This window comes from Mustela lutreola, chromosome 7 (genome assembly GCF_030435805.1).
Source record: "Mustela lutreola isolate mMusLut2 chromosome 7, mMusLut2.pri, whole genome shotgun sequence".
Taxonomy (NCBI): domain Eukaryota; kingdom Metazoa; phylum Chordata; class Mammalia; order Carnivora; family Mustelidae; genus Mustela; species Mustela lutreola.
The window spans coordinates 28,001,771-28,027,052 of NC_081296.1; the positions used below are offsets into that span (position 1 = coordinate 28,001,771).

The window sequence follows — 25,282 nt, forward strand, 5'->3', positions numbered from 1 at the left end:
TCCTCCTTGTCTTCCTGCTGGGGAGCATTCTGCTCTCCATGTGGGACCAAGCATCCACAGGATGCACAATGGTGATGGTTAGAGTGGGCTATAAAAACTCCAGCAGCAGCCCTCCTGGAGGGATACATTTCATATGTGGTAACTCAGTAGGTCTCTGAAGCAGTAGCAGCAGCAGCAGTGGCACAGAATATCTGATTTCCCTTATTTTGGCCATGGAGACACGGCTACATTTTGATTTGCAAGCATCAGAGGGAAATTGTCCTGCAGCTGTGCCCTGCTCAGAAGCACCTGCCCCTGCCTGGGTCTTGGCTCTTCACTGTGCTTGCCAAGTCCATGTCTGTGGTGCCATCCTCGGTCTTCCTCGTGCATCTGAGGTTCAACATGAAGCTCATACCCGCCTCACCTCCCTGGGCTTTTCCAGGGTGGCTGACTCTGTGATCATGTACTCTGGGGCATTAGCCATAAGCAGCCTGTCCATGGAGGCTATCCGGCTCGTAGCCTGCCCTGCCTGGATGCCAACTCGTCTACAACCTTCTCTTTAGGTGAGCAGAGGACATGCATCTCTGCCTCCAGTGTTTCTTGCCGCTGTTCTGAAAGAGAGCCTGGGGACCAGCCACTCTGAGTTGTGCAGGAAGAAGAAAGAAAGAGGGCCAAGCCCATCCTTGAATCTGCCCTTCCGTCCCTTCCAGCCTCTTCAGATACTTAAACTTGTAGTGTTCTGGGAAAGGAATGGGTTTAAAAAAATGACCCCAGGCCAGAGTCCATGAAAAGAGCTAGTCAAGAGATAATGAGTTTGCAGGTAGTCTTTCCTATCCCCAGGATAAAATCTGGAAAACGTGTGTCACTTCTCTTCTGTTCCATGGGCTCCCGGGCCCCAGCCACTTCTCTGTTTCTCATGTCACTGCCTTGTCACTGTCTGGCTGCCATCTGTGGCTCCCCGCAGGGTTGGTTGGCACAAGCCAGAGAGGAGATGCTGGAGGATGGCAAAGTCCTTCTTGACTTCTCTTTTTGGTGCCCACTGGGCTTGATAGAGATCCAAATGCTGAGCCCCATTTCTATGGAAGTGTTTTTTTGGGTCTTCAGGTCTCCCCACAGGTGACCGTCTCTGCCCTCAGTTCCCTGGACAGAGGTGGTAACAATCCAAGCTGGTGGGTTGTGACAACCCTTCTGGCCTGGCTTCCGGGGTTTACCCTTTTTGTTGGAAGAGTCCTCCTGAAGACAGCCCGTCTCAGGTCTCATCCCAGGGTTCACTGCTGGTGGTTGGGAAGCATGCATAGCCCGTAGGTCCCCACAACGCCCCATGGCTCTCAGGACCTGGAAGCTGGCCAACCTCAGCCAGGCAGGCATCAAGTACCAGTCTCTAAGGCCCTCAAGTCCTAGGGATGCCTCACATCTCTCAGCAAAATGTGAGTAGGAAAACCTCTTCCCTTTGCCTAGGGAAGACAGAGGCAAAATGCAGAGGCACAAATGACCCATTGGAAAAATGTCTCTCCTTTGGACTTCTGAACCCCAAAGAAAGGTGGGGCCCCGATGGCAGGGGAGCCTGTCCTGGAGGGAGGAAACATACTGGAACTCTCTGCTAGCCTGACTGTATGAGAGCAATTCAGAATGAAAGGAAAGGTAAAAACACCTGGTGAGAGAGACCCAGTGTCTCATGCATAGCACACACATATTTATAAAAGTAACATGTCAGAACCAACATAGCCTTGTTTCTAGCAGCTCCTTGCCTCCTTGTGGGATTTACCAGCTGCTGTGGGATCCAGGTGACCAACAAGAGCCCAAACATGGCCCTGTGGGCTACAGACATGCAGACAGAAAACTCTGAGCTCTGTCATGGGAGGGGACACAGGGGCAGGATTTGAGCTCTTGGAACCGTTAAAAATCCAGGAAAAAGTAGCCATCAGGGCTTGGACACCATCCTGAAGAGTATTTCCTTGCTGTGGTCGGTACCAATGGATAATAAAGGGGGGTGACCCCAAGGTCCTGCCAGTGTCAGAGTCCCCACCCACACTGAATGGTGTCCACCCCTTCCCAACACCATCCCCAATAGAGGAGGATGCTAGTAGCTCACGTGAAGCTTTTATGCTCCTCAAACCTTCTGGCCCAACCTGTAGTGGAGGGGACTCAAAACCAAAAAACAAACAAAACAAAACAAAACAAGAAACCAAAAAACCCAAGGAATCTCTTGGTGGGAAAAAATAACATCTTTTGTACATCACTCATTGCTTCTGACTAGACACATTTTTTGTCTTTACAACTGAGACCAGATTGAAGGTTGAAAGCTTCCTGAGAGGAGGCAGGAACTTTGGGGGCGTGCGATCGCTACAGCTGGGTTGGGAGGTCTCAGCAACTGAGAGCACTCTTCTTGTGAGCTGAGGAGAGGGAGTAGCTGGTCCAATGCCTTCTGTCTCTCCCCCACTTTCCCAAAGTTGAGGGGAACAACAGAGAACGGCAGAGCTGCTGCCCATCACCAAGGAGACTTCTCTGCAGTACTCCTGCCCCAACTGAGTGGGCAAGCCTGAGTCCCCTGGGAAGGAGACGGGAATGAACACCAGACGCCCCACTCCTTCTGCCCTCACTCAGCTCTGGGCCCTCTTGGGTTCCAGGGAGTAAGAGCAGAAGCTGAGGCCTGATCAACTGTGCGACCAAGTTGGGCCAAGTGCTTCCTGGATGGGGGAACTCAGGGGACATAGTATGTGGTGATGGCCACTTATTATTGACTCTAGCCCTGAAGACACACTGGGCTAGAGTCAATCCACCTGAATTACGGGGTGTCTGCCCTCTGGCAGGCGCCAGCGAGGCAATGATGAAAGGGATGCTAGAGAATTCTTCAGACACAGCTCAGGCATGACTCAGCATGAGAGAGGAGTTTTCAGGAATGGACTGAGCCTTTAGACTATGTGTCCCCAAAAGTCCTAAATAAGACAGACTTTAGCACTGACACATGACATTATGAAAACAAAGTGACAAAATTACCCTGTGGGAATTGTGTTGATGGGTTTCCAGACAAGAGAGCTCATCTTTGAGGGTCCTCGGTATTGTGCCAGGCCTGGGAAGCCCCACACCCTGCTGCTGGCAGCTGAGGGCCTGGGTGTGGAGATGTGGGGCCAGGACACACTGCTAGCCCGGGCTGTCTACTGGAGTCTGATCCTTTCTTGAATCTTCTTACTGTCAATGCCCAGGCTTTCTTGTGTCTGCCTGAGACTTTTTCTAGGTGTTAAACAACTTGATTCTCAGCTTCCATAAGTATGAACCAAAGCACACATGTGCCTTTGAAACGCTGGGGCTGCATGTTTGGTGGCTGATTTGCTTGGCCACACTCTATTCTCAGGCTGGGACATTTCAGTTGTGTCTGCAGGAACAAGCTACTCCCTGAATGTGTACAAAGGCAAAGCCTTTTTTGCCAGGAATGTGGATGGCATCCGTCCGCTCACCTGGGAGACGCCGGACTCACTTAATTACCTTCTGCTCTGAGCGTGACTTCTTGAAGCCAGAAATTAAATAAATACTTAGTTGGAAAGAGTCCAAACCCGGTAGCTTGAGGTTTCTGAGCCTCGTGAGTTCAACAGCAGTGTGCGGGAAGCACCAGGCTGCATTCCCCCTGCGGAGGCTGGCTCTCCAGTGAGTCCCCTTCCCACTGCTGCCTGCAATGGGGAAGGGACACCATGTGTGACCTCTGCACCTCTACCTGCAAAATGTATGTGAACGTTATGTATACTTCCCCCAATTATCTGCCGGGGTCCGTACATGCCCCACAACTCTGCCCTGTGTCCTTGAGGAGAACCTAAGGTCCAAAGGCAGAAATCGCTGTATCTCCTCCAGCTTGGGGTGGCCACGTTCCCTTGAACCGCTTCCCACACTGGCCGGCCAGAAGCTTAAGGTGACCACCGGGGAGAGTGAGGGGCCGCACTTACCCCCCGCCTGTGCCACCGTTCTTGCTGAAGTGCGTGCGTGGCTCGCTGGATGCCAATTTCAGCAGCTCCGTCCACTCCCGCTCCCATTCCTCCTCGGTGTACACCAGCCCTGACTGGCACAATGGAAGCCGGCTCAGGAGGTGGTGGGCGGGCAGGAGGTGAGCCTGGCCGCCCTGCCGGACCCCCAACCCACTGGCTCAGTCCAAGTCCCACCAGCATCCAGGCCGGGGACATCTGCTAGTGGCTGCTGAGTGTCCCCATTTGATATTTCTTCAGAACCCCCAATCTCTAATGTCAATGCTGGGGTGGGGGGGATGTCCACCCAGCAAGGGTGGACCAGCCCAAGGGGTAAATGACCAAACATTAATGTGCACACACCAAATTTGGGGCTGAGCACTGAAAAGTTTAAAGGGATGACAGGCCAACTTCACTCAGAATGCAGGCAGATCCTTCTAGGACAGCAAAGTGCTAATGTCCCCCATTGTCAGGACGGTTGGGATTCTCTTTGGATTGGGAGCATGTACAGGAGCGGAGGCTGTAGGCTGTGGGGAACCACCACCTTGTGGCTACCCCGGCCTTCAAGCTGCCAGGATTGATCAGACTTAAGTGACTTGTAATTTATCATCAAGTCAGGACACCTTCTGACAGTGAGGGTGGTTGGTTTTCATGTTTATGCAGGGACAGTTTCTGTAATGGGTGCCTCCTCAGTTGTTTTAAACGAGGGAAGCTTTCCTAGTCCCAGGAAGCCATTGCTGTCTGACCTCACAAGACGGACTTGGCCTTGGGGCCCAGCTCCGGACTCCACCCATCCTGCGCTTGGTGTGGGTCTCGGGCTCTGGACACACCAGCGGGTACCAACCTCCTTGTTCTGCTGCGTCTGCTGCCACCTCCACCTGCGCTTTAGGGCTTCTCTTTCAGCCCCTGTCCTCATCATGGTGTAGAGAGCTTTCCGCAAAACCAGGTCCCGGTCGTGAAACCCCCACATTCCTGCAGCGGGATGCCCATAAGGAGCAGAGGAGAGAGACAGGTCGTGAGGAGGGGGACAAGCCAGGAGGCCACTCAGACTGCCACGACTTACCAGGCCTGGCCTCCTGCATCTGAACACACAAACACGAGTCATCTGTCAGCTCTTCATTTCTCACGGTGAGCTAGCAGTTCCCCTCTGCTCTCTTTCCCCATTTCCCACTGAAGCAAGTCGGTGAATGAAGGAGCATGTCCCTTTCTCAGAGAACCAACAGTGGATGAGATCCCCTGCTGCCTCTCTCTGGGATCCTTGGTAAGCTACTGGTAAGGTTTGCTTTGAGGGTCCTAATGTTCACCGTCCAGGTTTTTGTTTTTGAGTGAAAGATGGTCTTTGTGGATAAACTGAGGACATGTCCTCAAATAGGGCCTCAAGCCAGGATGGCAATCAGACCCTGGCTTCATCTAAGGTCTGCCACATCGGATGTCTCAGCCCTAAGCCATCTCGACCTCCTGAGAAGCAGAGCATCAGTGAGCACCACTGCAAACATCTGGACCCAAGAGAAAGTACCTGCATTCAGGGGAGAAGGTCTTTTTCCCCTTACTCCCTACCCAGTCTGTGTTGGGGGTTGAGGAGTTATAAGAAAAGCCAGCCATCTCTGAGTACATTCTTGGGGCAGCTCAGATGTGGTCAAGAGACCCAACAAATGGAGGAAACAGTAATGAGAAGTGCAGCTCTGGCTATGGGTAAAGAGCAGCGAAATCCATCCATCCATCCATCCATCCATCCATCCATCCATCCATCCATTTAATTAAGTGGCATTAGTTCCACTTAATTAATTCCAAACTTATTTCATAATAGGGATGAGGCACCATTCTTGGTTTTAGGAATACCCACAGCAGCCATCAGGACAGACTAAGTTCCTACAATCTCAGAGTGCACACTGAGTGAATGGGAAGCAGCCATTGAATTAGCAACTGGCATAAGCTGTCAGGGGTAGAGCACCATATGGAGAGATGAAGCAGGACAAGGTGCTGGTTGGTACTGGTCAGGCAAGAAAGGGGACATCAGGGTCTAGTGGTGAAGGAAGGAGCTGAGTTGGCATCCCAGGCAGAGGGGAAGGTGGGGGCCAGCCCCAAGGGGGCGTCTATGAGTCATACTTAGGAAACAGCAAACAGGAAAGGTGTCTGGAGGTGGGATCAAGGGGACAAGGTGGAGAGCGGAAAGATGGACTTTTAAATGACCCAGGAGAGCTTTTAAAAGAGGAGTGGTCTGCACTGACCTAATCTTTAAAGACTCGATCTGGCCATGCATCCTTTTGTGCAAAGACGTGCAACAACCAGAGGCTGCTATGGGTTTTCCATCAACTGAGGCTTTTGTCCTTTTTTTACAACATAGAGAAGAGAAGTGGCCATTCCTGCTTCTTTTATAAACAGGCCGAGCTGATCCTACTCATCCCTCAGCCCCACCTGCAGGGGCCTCTCGGGACTCTCCCAGGCACGGCAAGTCCAGTCTCCATTCCCATGGCTCCTTGTTTGGATCTCTTTTGCAGGGAGGGTCTCCTGCCCCATAAATGTTTGCTTACAAGCGTGGCTCAGAAATGATTTCTGTCATTTCTGTGTGTGTCCCACAACCCTAGGTCAATGTCAGACCTGGTCAGCAGGTTCAATAAGCATTGCTGGTCAGTGTTGCATGGCTCCTTTGATCAGTCAGGTCAAACAGCTAAATCCCATGAAAGGAAAACAAAGTACCAGGAGAAAAGAACCAATTGGCGATGAGCTCCAGACTCCGCTAGGGCCTTGCTGGAGCAAGGCTGGTCCACAGGACACTTTCTCTTCTTAGGCAGACTGGAGCCCCACTGTGCTCACTGGGAAAATGCCTGCCCCCAGACCAGATCATGGTGGCACGAGACCCTATCTGTGGCTTTGCCCACCTGGAGCAGTGAACAATGCAGTTTCTGAGGGACAGAGGCATTTCCCTTTGTACAGAAGTTGTTGTGTGACACAGATGAGAGACTTCTTCTCTGATGTTCTTATGTTCTTTCCAGATTTTACACACAAGATGAAAACATTCCACAATAGGGGAATAGTTGATACGTTATGATAAAATATGACACAAATACCAAAAACCTATTTTTGAAGCATAATAGCATGGGAAATTCACAATAGAACTTTAAGGGGAAAATGCTGGATTCCACACAGTGACCATAATGAGATCATAATTTCACTGGAAGAACTGACAAAAGATAATATGCCAACACATTAAAAGTGATCATTGCTGGGTGGTGGGGTTGTTGATTTTTATTTTCTTACCATGATGAATGTGAAATACTTTTACAATATCAACAAACAGAAACATGTTCATTGTGAAATGGAAAGGAAGCGGGTAGGTGGGAGCCCTTGTGTTCCCCCCACCCGCAGCCAAACCTGTGGAATGTGCAATGCTCCCCTTGCTCTGGGGCTCTGTTCTCTCCGAGGCTCTCAGGTCCCTTCCCAAACCCCGTGCATTTCCCTCTGTGGGGTTTAGTCTCACCTCTATCCTCCTCTTGTTGAAGAGGCCTCACTACAGGGTTGAAGAGAGGTTTGGGGTTGGGTCCTTGCTCTGGGTAAGAGCATCGACCATGTTTACCTGGGGAGGTAAGTTTGACCAACAAGAATATCCTCGGTCAAACTCAACTAAGAATATTCTCATTTTAGGGTCTCATTGGTGGAGAGAGACCCTTTACTGTAGGACTCACGAGGACAGCTGGGGGTCCAATCCTACCTGTCAAAACCGGTTTGCCTCTGTGTATATGAGGATGGACCTAGAAGGAGTAATTAAGCTTCTGGGAAGTCTACCATGACCCCCTCAGTTATTCAAATAGTGCTACCAATGATTGTGCACCTGTTGGTATGGCTTTCTGCAAAAGCTCACATCTTCTCAGAAGGTTGCTGACTTCTTGGTTGTATATTCTGACTATGCTGATTCACCTGTGATTTACCCAAGAGATTTACCCAACCTATGTCTTTTTGTCAGATTCCCCTGTACCAACAATAAAAATCAACAATCCCACCACCCAGCAATGGCCACTTTTAATGTTTTGGCTTACTATCTTTTGCCTATCCTTCCAGTGAAATTATGATCTCACTATGCTCACAGTATGGAATCCAGCATTTTTCCTCCTAAAATTCGATCCAACCTACATCTTTTTGTCAGTACCCAAGTGATTCCCCTATGATTTACCCAAACCATGCCTTTCTGTCAGTCCAAGTGCATGGACTGCTATCGATGCAGTGGCCCCAAACCATCCAACCTAAAGTGCTGCTCCCCAAACTTCCTGCTCAAGGCCAACTAAGCTCAGCCCTGCTTCCAAACATCCTTAACAAGATGTTTGGAAGCTTTTCCATGAAGTCTCCCTACCTGGAATGTCCTCTCTAAAAATCTTTCAAGTCCTTCAGATCTCAATAAAATCCCACCTCCTCCAGGAAGTCCTCTACATCACAATCTCTAATTCCCATTCCTGCGGCTCATGATTAGGCCCCTTAGACCCCCTATCAGGTCTTTTCTCATGTGTGCTCTGTGTCCCCACCAAGCCTGTCAGCTGCTTGGCAAGAAGGGCTAGATTGTTGGCTACCACCCCTGGGGAATCTTCCAGATGAGCAATGTTCATGGCTCTACTTAGCAGATGCCTGTCCTTTAACAATGAGCAGAACAGGCCTGCAGCACGGCTGCCCTCGGTCTCTGTAGTGGAGCTTACCCAGAGAGGCGGCGTGTAAAAGGCAGTTCCCATCCCCTGTAGTGGCCAAAGGAAGAAGCCGTTTACAGCTCGTGCACACAGTAGACCACCAGTTCAGGCGACCTGGAACAGAAACTCACTTTAGAAGAGATTTCCAGAAGAGACCATTGTAAGTGTTTGCTAAGTAAGCATAAACATCAGCAGATGATTTTTGAGAGGTTCTAGAGAACTTCAGTGGGAAGGTAGATCATTATGGCTACTTTTAAATAAAATACAGATTTTTTCCCCTTCTAAGATAAGAAATGAGCAAACCCTCCCATTAATTAGCAAGAGGATTGAGAAACCCAAGGATGAAGCCTTTTCTCCTTGAATCTGGGAACATCTTATACAAAAAGTAAAGTTTCTCTTTGTGCAGTCTCCTTGAACAGTTTCCTCTTCCGAAAGTAGTTTTTTTCTTTTGCACCATCCTTTTTTGAAGCATACATACCTCCAAAAGTATAGTTTATGTTTAATTTAACACATCAAAATCATTATAGCTACTTAGGTATATTCCTATTAAATCTCATTAACACATCTTGAGACTTCTGCTTCCAGGAAGATGGAGTAAACATACTTACCCCCATTTTTTTCTACTAAGTACAACTAAATATACTGGACATAATGTATAAAATAACACAAGAAGACTGAAAAGTGGTGAGAATAGGCAGATGGACCAGGAAACCTGGGATCTGAGAAACAACATGGTGGTAGGTTCCCTGAAATTTCTTTTTTGTCCCCAAATCCTAGACCAGGTACTGTAGAAGTTGGCAACCTGCAGATGCCAATGAGGGTAGACAAAGGAATCATGCTCTCTCTAGACAAGATATCAGGAAAGTGGCAGCTTAGGAAGATAGACAATAGTGCTCTATTTTAGCAAAATGACACAGAAGAAATTGTAGCCTGTTAGCATCCTGGCTGGCAGAGGCCAAGTAGGGAGCCAAAACTTCCAACCATTACCAGGCAGTAATGAGTCACTCACCACCTGCTCCCCCAATGCCAGATGGTGTCAGAAAATGCTGAGCACATAGCCAGCACTTTTTGCTGGGTGGTAACATGGACTTCAGCCCCTACCAACTGAGAACAGATGGGGAGCCTGGCCTTTCTCACCCATCTGGTGATAATAAGGTCCCACGCTCCTTCCTAGCAGTACCAAGAAGCCCATTCCTCCACAGGTGTCAACAGAGGCAGACTGGAGAACCCTGCTTTCACCCTTATCTGGTAGTTACTACCAATGTAGAATTCCAGACCTCCCATGAACAGAAAGGGTGGTGAATCCGTCAGACCTGCAGTAAAGAATCCTAAAAGGATTCAGTAAAGAATACTTTAGGGCACACAGAAGGAATAAAGGGGCTGGCAAGGGCAAGTATGTTGGCAAATATAAATAACTATTGGCTGCTTAAAGCAATAATAAATATGACTTTTTGAGGATTCAAGTATACCTAGAATTAAAACACAGGACAGCAATAACACTAAATGACATAAATCCCAACATCCTTACATTGACCAGGCAGTGGTACAAGTGCTAACTTATGATAAATTCTAATAGCTGGAAGGTGCATTTTAGAAACTGTACAGTAACCACTAAAGGGATAATTAAAGAATGTACAACTGACAACCTAGTAGAGAAGAAACCAGAGTAATAAACATTCTTAAATAATTCAAATGAATAAAAGAGGAAAAAAAGACACAATAACACACAAAAAACAAGCAGCAGGAGAACAGATTTAACCCAAAATATACCAGTATTTATATTAAATGTAAATGAACTAAATACTAATTAAAAGACAGATTGTTAGCCTTGCTTAAAAATAAACCAGTATATGCTGCTGACAGCAGACATCATAAATATAATGACAGAGAAATTTAACAGTAACTAGGTAGAGAAAGATATACCACTCAAAAACTCAGCAAAAATAAAGTTGGTAAAGTTCTACTGATGTCAGATGAAGGTGAACAAGATAAAGAGGAATATTCATAATGATAACACAGTAAAGTCAAATGGAAAATGTACCGATACTTACGGTATGTATACTTAAGACTTAGCCTAAAAAGCATACAAAGCAAGTATTGATAGACTCCAAAGAGAAGTAGACAAACACCAAATCAAGACCAGAGATTTTCAACTAAACTCTCTTGATAAATAATAGAATCAACAAACAAAAACTTCGGTAGAGATTAGATGAACATAATTCAATAACTTGAATTATGTGAACTTGACCTATAGGTAAACCTCACCCACTGCAAAATAAGTACATATTCTTTCCAAGTCACATGAAATATTTTCCAAAATTGACCACACAATGGGCCATTAAAATGTGTCAACAAATTTCAAGGATTTGAAATCATTCACACTATGTGTTCTGGCCATACTAAAAATAAGCTAGAAATCAATGAGATAACCAAGAAAAGTAGTCAGCTTGGACTGCTATAACAAAATACCACAAACTGGGTAACTTAAACATCAGACATTTATTTCCCATAATTGTTGAGCCTGGAAGTCCTAGATTCACATGCTGGCTGATTTGGTTCCTGGTAGGAACCCTCTTCGAGGTTTGCAGGTGGCTTCCTTCTTGTTGTGTCCTCAAATGGTGGGCAGTGAGCTCTGCTCTCTTCCTCCTCTTATAAGGACAGTAATTTCATCATGGGGGCCCCATTCTCACGACTTTATCTAAATTTAATTACTTTTCAAAGGCCCTACCACCAATTACCATCACCCTAGGGATCAGAGTTCCCACATATGGATTTGGGGAGACATTAATATTCAGTCCATAACAGTACCTTAAGAAAACTTGCTCATTGAATATGGCTGTCCCCAAAAGGGACCATGCCCTCTCAATTGCTTCCCAGAGAATGAGCAAGATGAACAGGACCAAGGTTACATAGAACTGTTTTGAAAATTCAATTCCTCCCTGGCCATTTCTGGCCATGTTGCTTCTTTCTTGTCTGTAATGGCATCCCCAGGCTGGCCTGTTTGGCACACCCTGTGGGTGACAGTTTAAACAAAAGGGAACCTAGGGGATTCAGACTTAATTATGATTCAGTTTTATAAAAATGCTTTTGTCCCTCTTACAGCTGACCTTTGTGGATGAGAGGTCAAGTTGTGATTAGGAAGTGCTTGCAAACAAAGGGGAAGTTACAGGCACTGTGATAGCCTTTGACAATTTTGTAAGGGATAAGGGGAAGTGAGAACTCCAGCATGTGGGGAAGTAACATCCCAGACCTCAGAACATATCAGGAAGGTGGTACATTGATCATGTATCAAGATCACCCTGTAGGCTTCTACAAGAAGGAAAATGCTCCTGTGAGATCTCCCAAATGCTGGACATGTTTCAAATGTGGCAGCATCCTTCTCTTGTGACCCAGAAGTCCCAAGTTTTCTGCCAGCATCCAGGAAGCCACAGAAGACAAGTTTATTAGCTTTGAAGCAGAGTAAAATTCTGGATATCTCACAGTCCTTGACACAAAACAGAGTTTTTCCAAAGCCTCATAAAATACAAAGTTTATCTGAATGATAATCTTGCTGGGTAGAGTATTCTTGGTTGTAGGTATTTTCCTTTCAGCGCTTTGAATATATCATGCCACTGCATGGTCTCTGTGGCATAGATTTTTTACTTTGGGGGAATAGAGTAGAATAGCCACCTCTTGGGGCCTTTAACTCTTTGTGGAATTTCAGTCAAATAAGAATGTTTATAATTGATATTTCCAAGAAGTTGTGAAAACATTTAATTGAAAAATAATTTTTTAAGAGAGAGAATTATACTAATAGGATTCGAATAGTCAGAGGGATGTTGCATTATTTACATTCCAACAAACCACTTGTTGTTATTAAGAATTAATTTTAAAGCCTCTGCCTTCGGCTCAGGTCATGATCCTGGGGTCCTGGGATCGAGTCCCGCATCGGGCTCTCTGCTAAGCAGGGAGCCTGCTTCCCTCTCTCTCTCTCTCTGCCTGCCTCTCCAACTACTTGTGATCTCTCTCTGTCAAATAAAGAATTAATTTTAACAAAGGGTGTTACTGCTTTCAGTAATCAGTAACGAAATATGAAGGACAAGAACTACAATAATGCGGGAAGTTAAGGCCCTCAAAGGTACATTTAGTTCAGATTTAGAGAATTACTGCCTAAGGGATTACCTCAATAGCAAAACTTAAAATAATAAACTGTGACAGTAATGTGTTTGAACGGGATACTGATCTGCTCTACAGTGCTTTTGGCGAAGATTTAGTAACTGCATTTTAATGATAAGTGATCTTATTAATACAAAATAGTTGTACCCTTAATTCTAAATGAAAACATGTATTGAAATTAACACTGCAAAATTAAATGGACAAGCCTCTATTATTGATGATGTTAATGCTTATGCTAACAAATTGGGGTATTCTGACCACTTTCGAGTCACCTTTTTAAAGCTAAATGAGAAAGGCAATTAAGGGCCTTAATTGACTGTGCCACTGGATCACTGGTCAGAGACGTAACTGGAAATAACATGCCATCACTGGGTATCTTCTTTTTTTTTTTCCTAGGTTGTGAAATAGCAAACCGTCTCACCTGACTTTTTCCAAGACCTTTTAAAAAACATCCAGTCTGGGAGATATTAAAACTGGGTTGCCACAAAGTAGAAGAAAAATTACAATTTTTGGTTACACAGCATAATGGGCTTTAACCCCTGAAAGCCCAGCTCATTTAATGTTAAAGTGGGATGGCCCCATTCATTCTCTGAAGTGTTCCAAGCTGGTAGTGGCCCCTCCCAAGAGCCAGGGGGTACCATATTAATGGAGAAACAGGGGAAGGATCGTGGGAATATGCTAATGAGGAGGTGATCTGCATTAATGCACAGACCCTGTGGTTTGCCCATCTAATAGCTTTCCCCTCCCATCCTTGCTCCCAGAACCCTGCTGTGACAAGATTCCTTCCCTGTATTCCATGCTTTTTGCCAGGGGCCAGTGTTGGTGTGATCACATACAGCCCCTTGGCCCACGGGGCAGCTACTGGGAAAGTGTTGTTCATCCTTCAGAAGGGACATAGACAGGGTCTCTCCCTTGTTTCCCTAGATGATATGTGGGGACGTGTCCCCAGATGCATCTCTAGCCATATGGCACCCTGAAGGGAGGCAGCACTGATCTGCTGTGTGTACCTGGTCCTTGAAGACACAGGGAGCTTTCAATCCTGCCATAAGCGTCCCTGTCCCCAGACTTCCTGTTCTTCACATCGACTTCACAGTCAATGGTCCTGCTGGCTGGGTTAGTGTCTCCTGCTCGCTGCAGGGCTGACCATGAATCCCTCAGTCCTGTGCAGGGGAGGGGGGTGCACAGTCCTGATTTACAGTCAAGGAAACAGGCTCAGAGAGTCAAGGAACAAGCCATGGTGCACTGAATCTTAAAGGCGCCATTGCTCAGGGAGGGCAACGGAGGCCAAAATCCCATCCTGAGCAAAGCTGTTCTAATTAAGTTGGTTTTGGTTGAGTTTGTTGGCAAGCTGGTTTTTTTTTTTTTTTAATTTTTTTTTTTTTTAAAGATTTTATTTATTTATTTGAGAGAGAGACAGTGAGAGAGAGCACGAGTGAGGAGAAGGTCAGAGGGAGAAGCAGACTCCCCATGGAGCTGGGAGCCCGATGCGGGACTCGATCCCGGGACTCCAGGATCATGACCTGAGCTGAAGGCAGTCGTCCAACCAACTGAGCCACCCAGGCGCCCCGCAAGCTGGTTTTAACTTCTGTGAGCTGGTATGATTTCAAAAAATATAGTCTTCCCAAAGTCGTGGAGCTGAAGTCATAGACCCAGTCTTTCTACTGTGCTGCCTTAGAGAAACAAGGGTTGTTCATTCTCCCTTTTCTGCTCTCACTTGTTTCTCTCATTCTACTTTTACTGTGAAAATTTTGAAAAGGGCTGAGGGCAGTACACCCACCACACAGAACCAGACCCCTGCAAACCCTGTCATATCTGCTTCAGCTTGTTCCTTTTGATGTTTTAAGAGGAAAAATCTAAAGATCGAGTTAAGGTCGTTTCCCCAGTGTTCATTCTCATTCTTCCCTCACTAGTAGCACCACAACAGGAATTTGGTGACCTCTGTGTTATAGAGCATAAAAACAGGTAAATTCAAGGTTGAAAAATGTGTGTCCTGCATGAGGCTTCTTCCTCTGCTCCTGGTTTCCACATCAAAACCATTTTGTTTCCTTCTTTTTCATATTCCTTCCTCCCTCTCGCTTCGTTTCGCGCCCCCCCCCCCCCCCCCCCCCCGCTTCCGTCTTCCCCGACCCGGCATTACTCATAGGCATTGCCAGTGTTCCGGCAGAACAGGCTCGTCCCCTTTCTTTCCCCACAGAGCACCCAGACCAGACAGTTCACTGCTCAGACCTCCCCTTGTTCCAGCCACTCTTCCAGGAACTGGGGGAATAAGCCAGAGTCATATGGCCCCTAGGGAGAGGTAGTGGTGAATGAATCCCATTGGGTCATTTAAGAATTGGATATGAGATAATAGGCTGGGACCCTTGAAAAGCGAAAGAAAAGATAGGGGGAATGAAAAAATGCGATATAACCAAATGAAATGCAGAAACTTTGGGTTCTGAGATGAAAAAAATTGCGGGCTAATTGGGAAAACGTGAATATGGGCCCTATATTAGTTAACATATTAAGTAAATGTTATTTTTGTTAGAAGTGGCAATGTTTTGGTTTCATAGGATAATTTTCAGATACACACTTGCAATACACGTTCAAATGGTTCAGAAAAAGGTTATGTTTATATAAAATAAGAGATAAAGTAAATGCGACCTAACTCTGAAAACTGCTGACTCTTGTTGCAAGGAATATTTTCCTGTAGGTTTAAAAATCTTCAAAATAAAACAAATGCCCTGTGGATTTGTTTCAGTTTTACCTTTGTAAATGGGGATGCTCTATTCTGGTGCCAAAGACAGTATCTATGTAAATTAACTCATTTGTCTTGATTTAGTTTTTTAAAAAAATTGAGTTGAATTCAGTTAAACACACTTTGGGGGAATCTAAGTGGTGCAGTTACTAGTTCCACCAGATTATTCCTCAATAGACGAGTTGGAATTTTTACAGTTTGGTTACAATTTTCAAAATTTTCAGAGGCACCGAGCCCAGAAGCTTACAGGCGATTTCTCTGATGTGTCTCAGGTCGATTCCCTTTTGCATACATGCAGACAGCATTAATAAATCACCATCCTTTTCAGGGCAGACATGCTAATCAATCGTTAGAAACAGAAGACCTACTCATCCTTTTCGGTTTAGAGCTATGTGCAATAATGACCGATTGTTTCACATTGACAATGGGGACAAAATGAATTATTCACCCATAAAGCAGGCTTTGGAAAACCTACTTTTGCAGATCTGAGGCCAGAGAAGGAGACAGTTGAGGCTCAGAGAGGTAGCCAGCAGAGTGTTTAAGCAGAGGGACCTTGGAACTAGATTTTCTGAGCTTAAATCTCAGTTCCACTACTTCTTAGCAGTAGGACCTTGGACTAGTTACTTTGTTGCGGATAATTGCGGATAATAATAGTATTGATCTAGTAGAATTTTTATGAGCAATATGTAATTCTCTATTTGGGAAACACTTAGAACAGGGCTTGGCATAAAGAAAGTACCGTATATGTGTTTTTGTCAAAACAGGTCCAAAACCTTGGGTTAAAGCAAGGAAGGTATTTATGCATAAACTAATAAGTGAAAAAATGAACCACACCCTTTGGATTGAAAAGTACCTTTGCATACTGAGGCCCTTTTGGGGGTAAGCATAGCTGCTTTTGCACTCCTGGAGGAGAGGTCTAAGGAGAGGGCTCTTTCCACTCAGACTGCCCAGTGCTGCTCAGTGAGGTCAAATGGGGCACAATGAGGTGAGTACAGGAAGAGAGGAACTTATACAGTAATGGGCTTTTCTGCAATACTTTTATTGAATTTATAGAAGCGAGCAGCAAAAGGCAGGCTGAAGGCGAAGCCCCCCACCCCCTCCCCCAGCCCAGGTGGGAGATCTGTGACATTCCTCAGGCACTCCAGACTGCCCAAGAACAAAGGAAAGGGAAAAACAAAAGGTCAACCGACAGAGATCACAGTCCTCCCGGATCTGAGTGTCAGCAGTTTGCAACTGTCTTTATGATTTACAAGAAAAAAACAATCTCCAGAATCTCCTATAGACTCAAATTTCCTGGAGTCCTAACATCACCCTCCCCTCTAGAGGATCCAAAATCTTATATAATCAGTTACTTCTCACAACCCCAGGGTGGCTCGTTCTGCCCACCCATACTGTCTCCCTCCTATAATAAAAACACCTTTTTTTGCACCAAAAACATCTCAAGAATTCTTTCTTGGACATTGGCTTCTGAACCCCACCTCAAACCACATCAGGAGTATTGGTTCAGAGTGAACTGAGTATTTTAAAAAAGTGGTCTTTCAGTACAGATGGTTTGAGAAGCCTCACTTAGAAGTCCTCAGAAATGCAAATTATACCTTTGAATCAAGTCGGTATCTACAAACATTCACTCTTTAGCTTGTAGTATTAGGATAAAGAGGCTTTTTAATGAAAAAAAAAAAAATTGAGTAAGTCTAAAGGAAAAGGAATCACATTAGGAATATAAGAAAAGAGGAGGAACCAAGCTGGCCTTACAGGTATCAAGTCCAAAAGATGGAATAAAATGACTCTTCAGGAACGCTGAACTCTTTCTTATATCCCTACAACTTCCTGATTATTTTTATTTTTGTTTGTTATTCTCTATTTAATTATTCCAAATTTCTTTGCCATACTTAGAAAATCCAATTAGAAATAAGATCTTATCTGCATGTGTGTAGAATGGCAAGGACAGTGGGAGCTGAAGGCTTTGTCCTCAGTCACTGGAAAAGCAGCCCCTCTCTCTGAGACAAGGGGGAGAGACAGATTTAAAGAGAAAAAGGAATCAGAGAAAGTAATCCTCCTTCTCAACATTCCTTTGAAATGTATATATATAACTCTGAAATAAAGTGTGGTAAATCCCCAGTGACCAAAAATAAATTTGTAAGGAAATTAGAAATATGCACTAACCCTGTGTCTCCTGTAGGTGGAGACATTTTGCCTGTTTTATCACTTCACAAGAATCTGAAAAAAGGCTTTGAGAATCTTGTGATGTGGGGAATTGGAACCAGGGAACCCTCACCCCACATGAAGTTAGGACCCTCAGAAACTACCTCCTAAGTGCAAGGATTAGAAATAATGTTATCCCTGGCAAATGAAGCTGGGAGGGAAATGTGTCTCTTCTAGACTGGGCTTAGCAGAGAAATAAAAAACAAAACAAAACCAACTTCTTCCAGCCAGGTTGTAATTATTGACTTAGCTCAGATTTGAGCTAAAACTGATTTGTGACTTGTAATGCCTAAGCAAAGAGATTAACATAAAGGTTGGTTATAGGATGGTAATTTCCTTTGGGAGTCTGGCATAAACGAAGAAACAAACAAATATATCATACTCAAAATAGTTGAGAACACCCTCAACTCAGACCACAAGATTCCCAGATAATATTCTGCTCACATCCCCAAATTACAAGTCCAACCGGAAATCACCCATCATGAGTAAGGCTTATTGACACAAAATCATAGATACCTATAGCCTTGCAGCTAAAAACGGTCAGCTAGAGATTACAAATATGCTTAAGATGTTGAAAAGACATAAAAGAATGAGACAAACATTTCCAAAGAATAAGAGACAGATTTAGAAAACAAAAATAGGACTTAAAAATGAAAGGGGATAAGAGAAATAAAAAACCACAATCAGTTTTATATCAAATTAGACAATGTTGAGGAAAAAAATATATATGGGAAGAGAAATCAGAATAAATTATCTAGAATGCAACTAAGAGGGGAGAAAAGAAAGAATGTGAAAGATAGGCCAGGAGACATGAATAGATCGAAAAGCTCTGACACTGTCAAACTGAAATCAGAGGCAATACTGAAGAGATCCTGACTGAGGAATTTTTCAGAAGAAATATACAGAAATAAATTCACAGATTTAATAAGTTTAAGACTTCCCAAGCAAGAAAAATGAAATCAGTTCATTCCTTGACACAACCTAGTGAAACTGCAGAATATAAAACAGCAAAAATATCTTAGAGTAGAATATAAGTTATCTTCAAAAGAGTAGCAGACCGACAGCTGATGTTTCAAAAGAAACAATGGAAAACAAGCCAATGCAATAACACCTTCAATGTGCTGCATGAAAATAACTGGCAACTTCTGTGCAGCAAAAATGTTGCTCAAAAATGGGGGCAAAACAAAAACATTTTGACTCATAAAAGTGGAGAAAGTAAAACCAGCAGACAGTCACCCAAGGAAATTCTAAAGGATGAACTTCAAACAGAAAGAAGAGCTAATACACAAGAAGAAATGAAGAGAAACAAAAATCGTAAATATATGGGTAAGTCTAAATTAACACTGTATAAAATAATGTCTGATGAGATTAAAAGTATAGAATTAAAATAAATGACAATAACATAAGTCAGGGAAAAGGGGCTATGAATAACATTAAACTAGTCTAAGATCCCTTTTTTTTCTGGGTATAGGTTAAGATGCTGATGAATCTTTGGTACTATCTAGTTTTCTAGATTTAGATCCTATTCATCTGTGGTTAGATTTATACCTGGCATTTGATTTTTGAATATTATTGCAAATGGTTTTTAAAATTTCAAAAAAAAAAAGATGCTGATGAATGTGAGGTGTGATTCGTATGTATGCTATATGAATTAGGGTAACCTCTCAATAATTAAAAAAAGGAAAAGAATGAAGTGATTAAAAAATATTCCATGCAACAAAAAGAGGGCTTATAAGGAGAGGAAAAAACCCACATAGAACAGGGACAAAGAGTGGTTACATTAAAAATAAATGCACAGGTTAAAGACAAAAATTGTTAAAGTGATTTTAAGAATCGACTACATGCTATTTATAAAAGATATATCTAAAACATGGGAATAAAAAAGTACTAAAAGTAAAAGTACAGCAAATAGTGCATCAGGTCAATTTTAACCTAAAGAAAGTTAGGGTAACAGATAAAACAAACTAAAAGGCAAGAAAACATTAGTAGATTTAAATAAGCTCCCTTCAGATGCAACATGGGGGGTTAAAGGGGTAGGAGAAGAATGAATGAAACAAGATGGGATTTGAAGGGAGACAAACCATAAGTGACTCTTAGTCTCACAAAACAAACTGAGGGTTGCTGGGGGGAGGGGGTTCGGGAGAGGGGGCTAGGGTTATGGACATTGGGGAGGGTATGTGCTTTGGTGAGTGCTGTGAAGTGCGTAAACCTGGTGATTCACAGACCTGTACCGCTGGGGATAAAAACACATTATATGTTTATAAAATATTTTTAAAAAATTAAAAATTAAAAAAAAGCTCCCTTATAATGTTTAGCACCTCTGTTCATGAAGAAGGCATAACTTTAGTTGCTGTATCTAATAACACAAACTTTACTTGATTTAAAAATCCATAACAATAAGAAGAGATATGAATAAATGCATAATCACAATGGGAAATTCTCATGCATCTCTCAGTAATTAAGAGATCCAGTAAAAAGTAAATATATAGACTTGAAAAACATAACAAGTGATCAAATGTATGTATATAAAACAGTGCAGCCCACAATACAAGACTATGTTATTTTCAAGCAGACATGGAACATTAAAAAGACAAAAAGATCATATTGTGGTCCATAAAGCAAAAAGTCTCAACAAAGTTTCAACAAATTTCAAGTCATATAGATCATGGTTTCTGACTACAAAGAAATTAAGGTAGAAATCAGTAATACAAAAGTAACTAGAAATATTTAATGTACTCCCCATATATTTAGAAATAAAAAAACACCTCCAGTAAGCTATGGGTCAAAGAATAAATCAAAATCAAAATCAGAATGTTTTTGAACTGTACTGTAACAATAATTGTTACATTTCAAAACTCATGGAATGTGGCTAAAATAGTAATCTGAAAAAAATTAATAACTGTAAATGCTTATAAGAGAAAAAAGAAGAAAGATTAAGAATTAATGACTTACGCATTCATTTCAAGAAGTTAGGAAAGAAACAGTAAATAAACCCACAGAGCAGGAGTCAGTAAATTTTGGCCTGTAGGTCAAGTCTGGCTAGCGGTTTATTTTTGTATGGCCTAAAAACGAAGAATGACTTTTATGTATTTAAAATCATGTGTGTGTGTGTGTGTGAGAGAGAGAGAGAGAGAGAGAGACAGAGAGAGACAGAGGGAGGGAAGGAGGGAAGAGTATGTGTGGGTAGATGAGGCGGGAGAGAATAAATATGTGATAGAGACCTTACATGATCGGCGAAGCCTAGAAATATCCCTCAGATACGAATGGGAAATAATAGCATTTTCAGACCAACCAAAGTAGACAATTCTTTGCTATCTGATCTGCACATTAAAACAAAACTAAAACCCTATCATACTAGGAATAACAAGTCTAAATCTGTATGTACCTAATAACAGTTTCAATGTATATGAAACAAAAGTTGATAAAATTGAAGGAGACATAGAGAAACCCATGATCACAGGGGAATCTTTAATACACCTCTTTTAGTAGCTGGTAGAACAAATGGACAAAAGCTCAGTTAAAGATAGAGAAGATCTGAACAACAAAAATAAACAAAATTGATATAATTAACACATATAAGGGGTTCCTGGGCTGCTCAGTTGGTTAAGCATCTAATTCTTGGTTTCAGCTCAGGTCATGATCTCAGGGTCCCCAAGCTCAGTGCTTAGCATGGAGTCTGCTTATCCCTCTCCCTTTGCTCTTCCCCGCTGCTCCTACTCTCTTACTTTGTCTCTCTCTCTGTCTCAAGTAAATAAATAAATAAAAATCTTTAAAAAATTAACACATATAAAACACTATATCTGAGAAGGGCAGAATTTGAATTTTTTCAAGTACATAGAGATTATTTTCTAAACTTCATCATATGCTGGTTCATAAAGCAAGTTTCAACAAAATCTAAATGTCTGAAATGATTCACAATGTCTGAAATAATTCTCTTTGACTATAGAAGAAGTAAGGTTGGAAAAAAAACCCCACTAAAACAACCCCTTATTTAAGCAATATACTTCTAAATAATATATGAATCAAAGAAAAAAAACTGCAAGAGAAATGAGAAAATGTTTTAAATTGAATGATAAAGAACAACCTATCAAAAATTGTAATATCCAGCTAAAACACTGCATAGAGAAACACTATGGCTTTAGAGATGTATTAAATTATATAGCACACTGCCAAAGAAAATGTATTGGCATAAGCTTCCATCTCATGAAGCCAGAAGAAAGGGTAGCATATCTAACCCAAAGGAAGAAGATGAAAGAAAAAAATTAATAACAGAGATGAAACAGGAAATAAATGTGCAGTAAAAAAGCCAAAAGAGGCCAAAAAGAGTCTTTGAATAGATTAGTACAATTTAGAAATTTCTAACAACATTAATGAAAATAAAAGGAAGTTGAGTTTCAACATTTGAAATGAAAAAGGAGGAATCATCACAGATCCTGTAGACATTCAAACCTAATAAGCATTAACATCAATGACTAAAGGAGAAGACAAATAATGTGGAGCAACCAGAACTCTAGACAGAAGAGTAAATTGGTATATCCACTGAAAACTGTTTTAAATTAAGCCAAACATGTGTAAAATCCCATGATCCAACAATACTACTCCTAGGTACATATCTGAAGAAATATATACATGTGTTCACCAAAAAAAAAAAAAAAAAAAAAAAAAGTGTAAGAATTTCATAGCACTACTGTTTATAATTAGATACTGAAGACAACCACTGTTTGCATCTCCCGCCAAATTCATATGTTGAAACCCTAATCCTTAGTAGTATTTGGAGATAGGGCTTCTGAGAAAGTAATGAAGGTTAAATGAAGTCATATGTTTGTGGCCCTGTTCTGAAAGGATTAACATATTTATAAGAGACACCAGAGAGCTGTTCTCTCTGTCTCTGCATGTATGTATTGAGGAAAAATCACATCAGGACACAGCTAGATGGTAGCTGTTCACAAGCCAGAGAGTCCCCCCTGAAAACTAAATTGACTGGCAGCTTGATCTGAGACCTCTAGAATTTTGAGAAAATAAATTTGTTTTTTATTTTTTAAATTATTTATTTATTTGACGTGGTGGTGGGGAGAGAGAGAGAGAGAGATCACAACTAGGCAGAGAGGCAGGCAGAGGGGGAGGGGGCCTGCCCCCTGCTGAGCAAAGAGCCCAATGTGGGGCTCAATCCCAGGACCCTGAGAGCATGACCTGAGCTGAAGGCAGAGGCTTAACCCACTGAGCCACGCAGGTGCCCCAAATTTCTGTTTTTTAAAGCCACCTAGTTTCTGGTATTTCGTTATGGCAGCCTGGTCTAAGAAACCAAAAGTCCATTAACAATGTAATGGATAAATAATTTGTAGTATATGCATCCACTGCAAAACCAAATAGTGATAGAATCAACTATAATTACACTTAATAATATGAATGAATCTCACAGGCTTAATAGTAAGTGAAAGAATCCAGAACTCAACCTTTTCATGATTCCGCTTACATACAGTTCACATAGAGGCCAAATAAATCTATGCTGTTAGAAATCTATTTTCTTTATCTGAATTTCTTGACAGGAATCCTTTGTAGAATGTGTCTGGTTCTGCAACTTAAATGTTTTCACACTTTTCTGTATGTGTGCTCTGTTTCAATAAGGAGTTCAAAAAAATGAAGGGGTGGAGTGCCTGGGTGGCTCAGTGGGTTAAACCTCTGTCTTCAGCTCAGGTCATGATCTCAGGGTTTTGGGATCGAGCCCTGCATAGTGGAGCCTGCTTCCCCTATCTCTCTGCCTGCCTCTCTGTCTACTTGTGATCTCTGTCTGTCAAGTAAGTAAATAAATAAATCTTAAAAAAAAAATGAATGGGTGTTGAGCCTAGCTCTGGAGACTATCACAAGAGAGAGACAGCTGGAAGCCACTGGCACTGGAGAAGATATTTTGAAGGCAAAATAAAAAGGTCCAAGGGGTGAGATTCCTGAGAGCTGGTGCTTCCCGGATGAAAGACCCTTGGAGAATCCCAATTTGCAAATATTTCCATTCCATATTATTTTCCCCATGAAATGCAAGAGTGCTTCTGAAATATTGAAGAGGCAACTTCAATAAACACAAGACTATAATGTTTATAAAAATAAGACTGAGTCATAAAACCACTAATACACACTGTCACTAAAATGTACTTCAACATCACATTTTTCCTATTTCTACACAGAGTTATTGATAGATGGGTGTTTTATAGATCTAGCCACCATCTATTTTATTTTATCACTTTTTAAATCTTAAAAGTTCTATTTTCTAACCATTCCTTTGACACCTCCCTTACTTTCTTTTTACTTCTAATATCTGGATGACCAAATGGAATCCCTTTTGGTGCTTTCTTTTTCCTCACACGCAAATAAAAATGAGAACAGTGACTATACAATAGTGACAATAGGTATTTTTTGATTGTATGAGATCTGCTCACTAGATATATCACATGAGCTTCATTGATCCCTACATACTATGAGACTCTAGAATGAGTTACCACATGTCAGAATGGGAGTGTTTGATGCAAGGATTGGGGACTGTGGTAATCTTGGGAGACTCCTTCATTTTGCCTCCTTGTCCGATGTTTCTGCTCAATGCCATCATCAATATGTCCTTCTATGACTAAGTGACTTTGCTGCTTACTTCATCTTTGGCCTCTCAGAGAGCAGTCCCTTGGAGATTTTCTCTGGTATTGGTGAATTGCACTTTTAAGAAAATCAAGAAATCATGCAATTATTATTTTTTTCTTTTCAAAAAATTTTCAATTCTAGTTAGTTAACATGTAGTGTATTGTTAATTTCATATAACACCCAGAGCTTCACACAACAAGTGCCCACTTCCCTCTCTCAACCCTCAGTTTGTTCTCTATCATTAAGAGTCTTTTATGGTTTGCTTCCCTTCTACTTTTCCCCCCCTTCCTCTCTGTTCATCTGTTTTGTTTCTTAAATTCCACATATGAGTGAAATCATATGGTATTTCTCTTTCTCTGACTGACTTATTTCACATAGCATAATAGACTCAAGCTCCATTCATGTCATTGAAAATAGCAAGAAAGAAATCATGCAATTATTATGTGGAATGGAAAACTCAGCAGAAAATAGCCTGAGGGAAAAGGTTACAGTTTGCAAGGTTCTAAGAAGAACTGAGGAGGTGTCCTGTTAGGCCAGGGTGGGTGGCACCAAGAGCCGGGTCCTGATGGCTCTGCCATTTTACAGGCTGGGTGCCCACAGGTGAGTGGAGGTGCTTCTCTGAGTCTCCCCTTCCTTACCAGTAAAGTGGAAATAATATGAACAGCTGATGGGAAATGTGGAGGTCATTAATACTAATACTGTACTTAGCACACAGTAGATGCTATGCAAATACATGATGGCTATTATTATTAAAAGCATAGTATCTTTTTTTTTTTAAATGATAAACAGGGTTTATTTAAGGGTCCAATGAGAAAGATCTCAATTCTCACCCCCATCATCAGATGCTCTTCTTCATCCACAGAATTAGGATGTGGCCACAACAATTATTTCAATTCACAATTCAGCTCAGACAAGGCTGAGAAATAGTCTGTTTTCTAAATGCACTTATCCTTTTGTGACAATTTTCTCTG

At 42.5% G+C, this 25,282-nt stretch overlaps 1 protein-coding gene across 1 annotated transcript in view; it reads right to left on the reverse strand.

The window, feature by feature from the left end:
* The window catches only part of OTUD7A (OTU deubiquitinase 7A), a 365,641-nt gene that overhangs the window by 45,184 nt on the left and 295,175 nt on the right, over positions 1–25,282 (reverse strand). The window contains exons 7-9 of the mRNA XM_059180212.1: positions 8,612–8,713; positions 4,774–4,901; positions 3,915–4,027 (exon numbers count right to left, since the gene is read on the reverse strand). Of these exons, the coding sequence (XP_059036195.1) occupies positions 3,915–4,027; positions 4,774–4,901; positions 8,612–8,713 (343 nt within the window). The remainder of the gene's footprint in view (positions 1–3,914; positions 4,028–4,773; positions 4,902–8,611; positions 8,714–25,282) is intronic.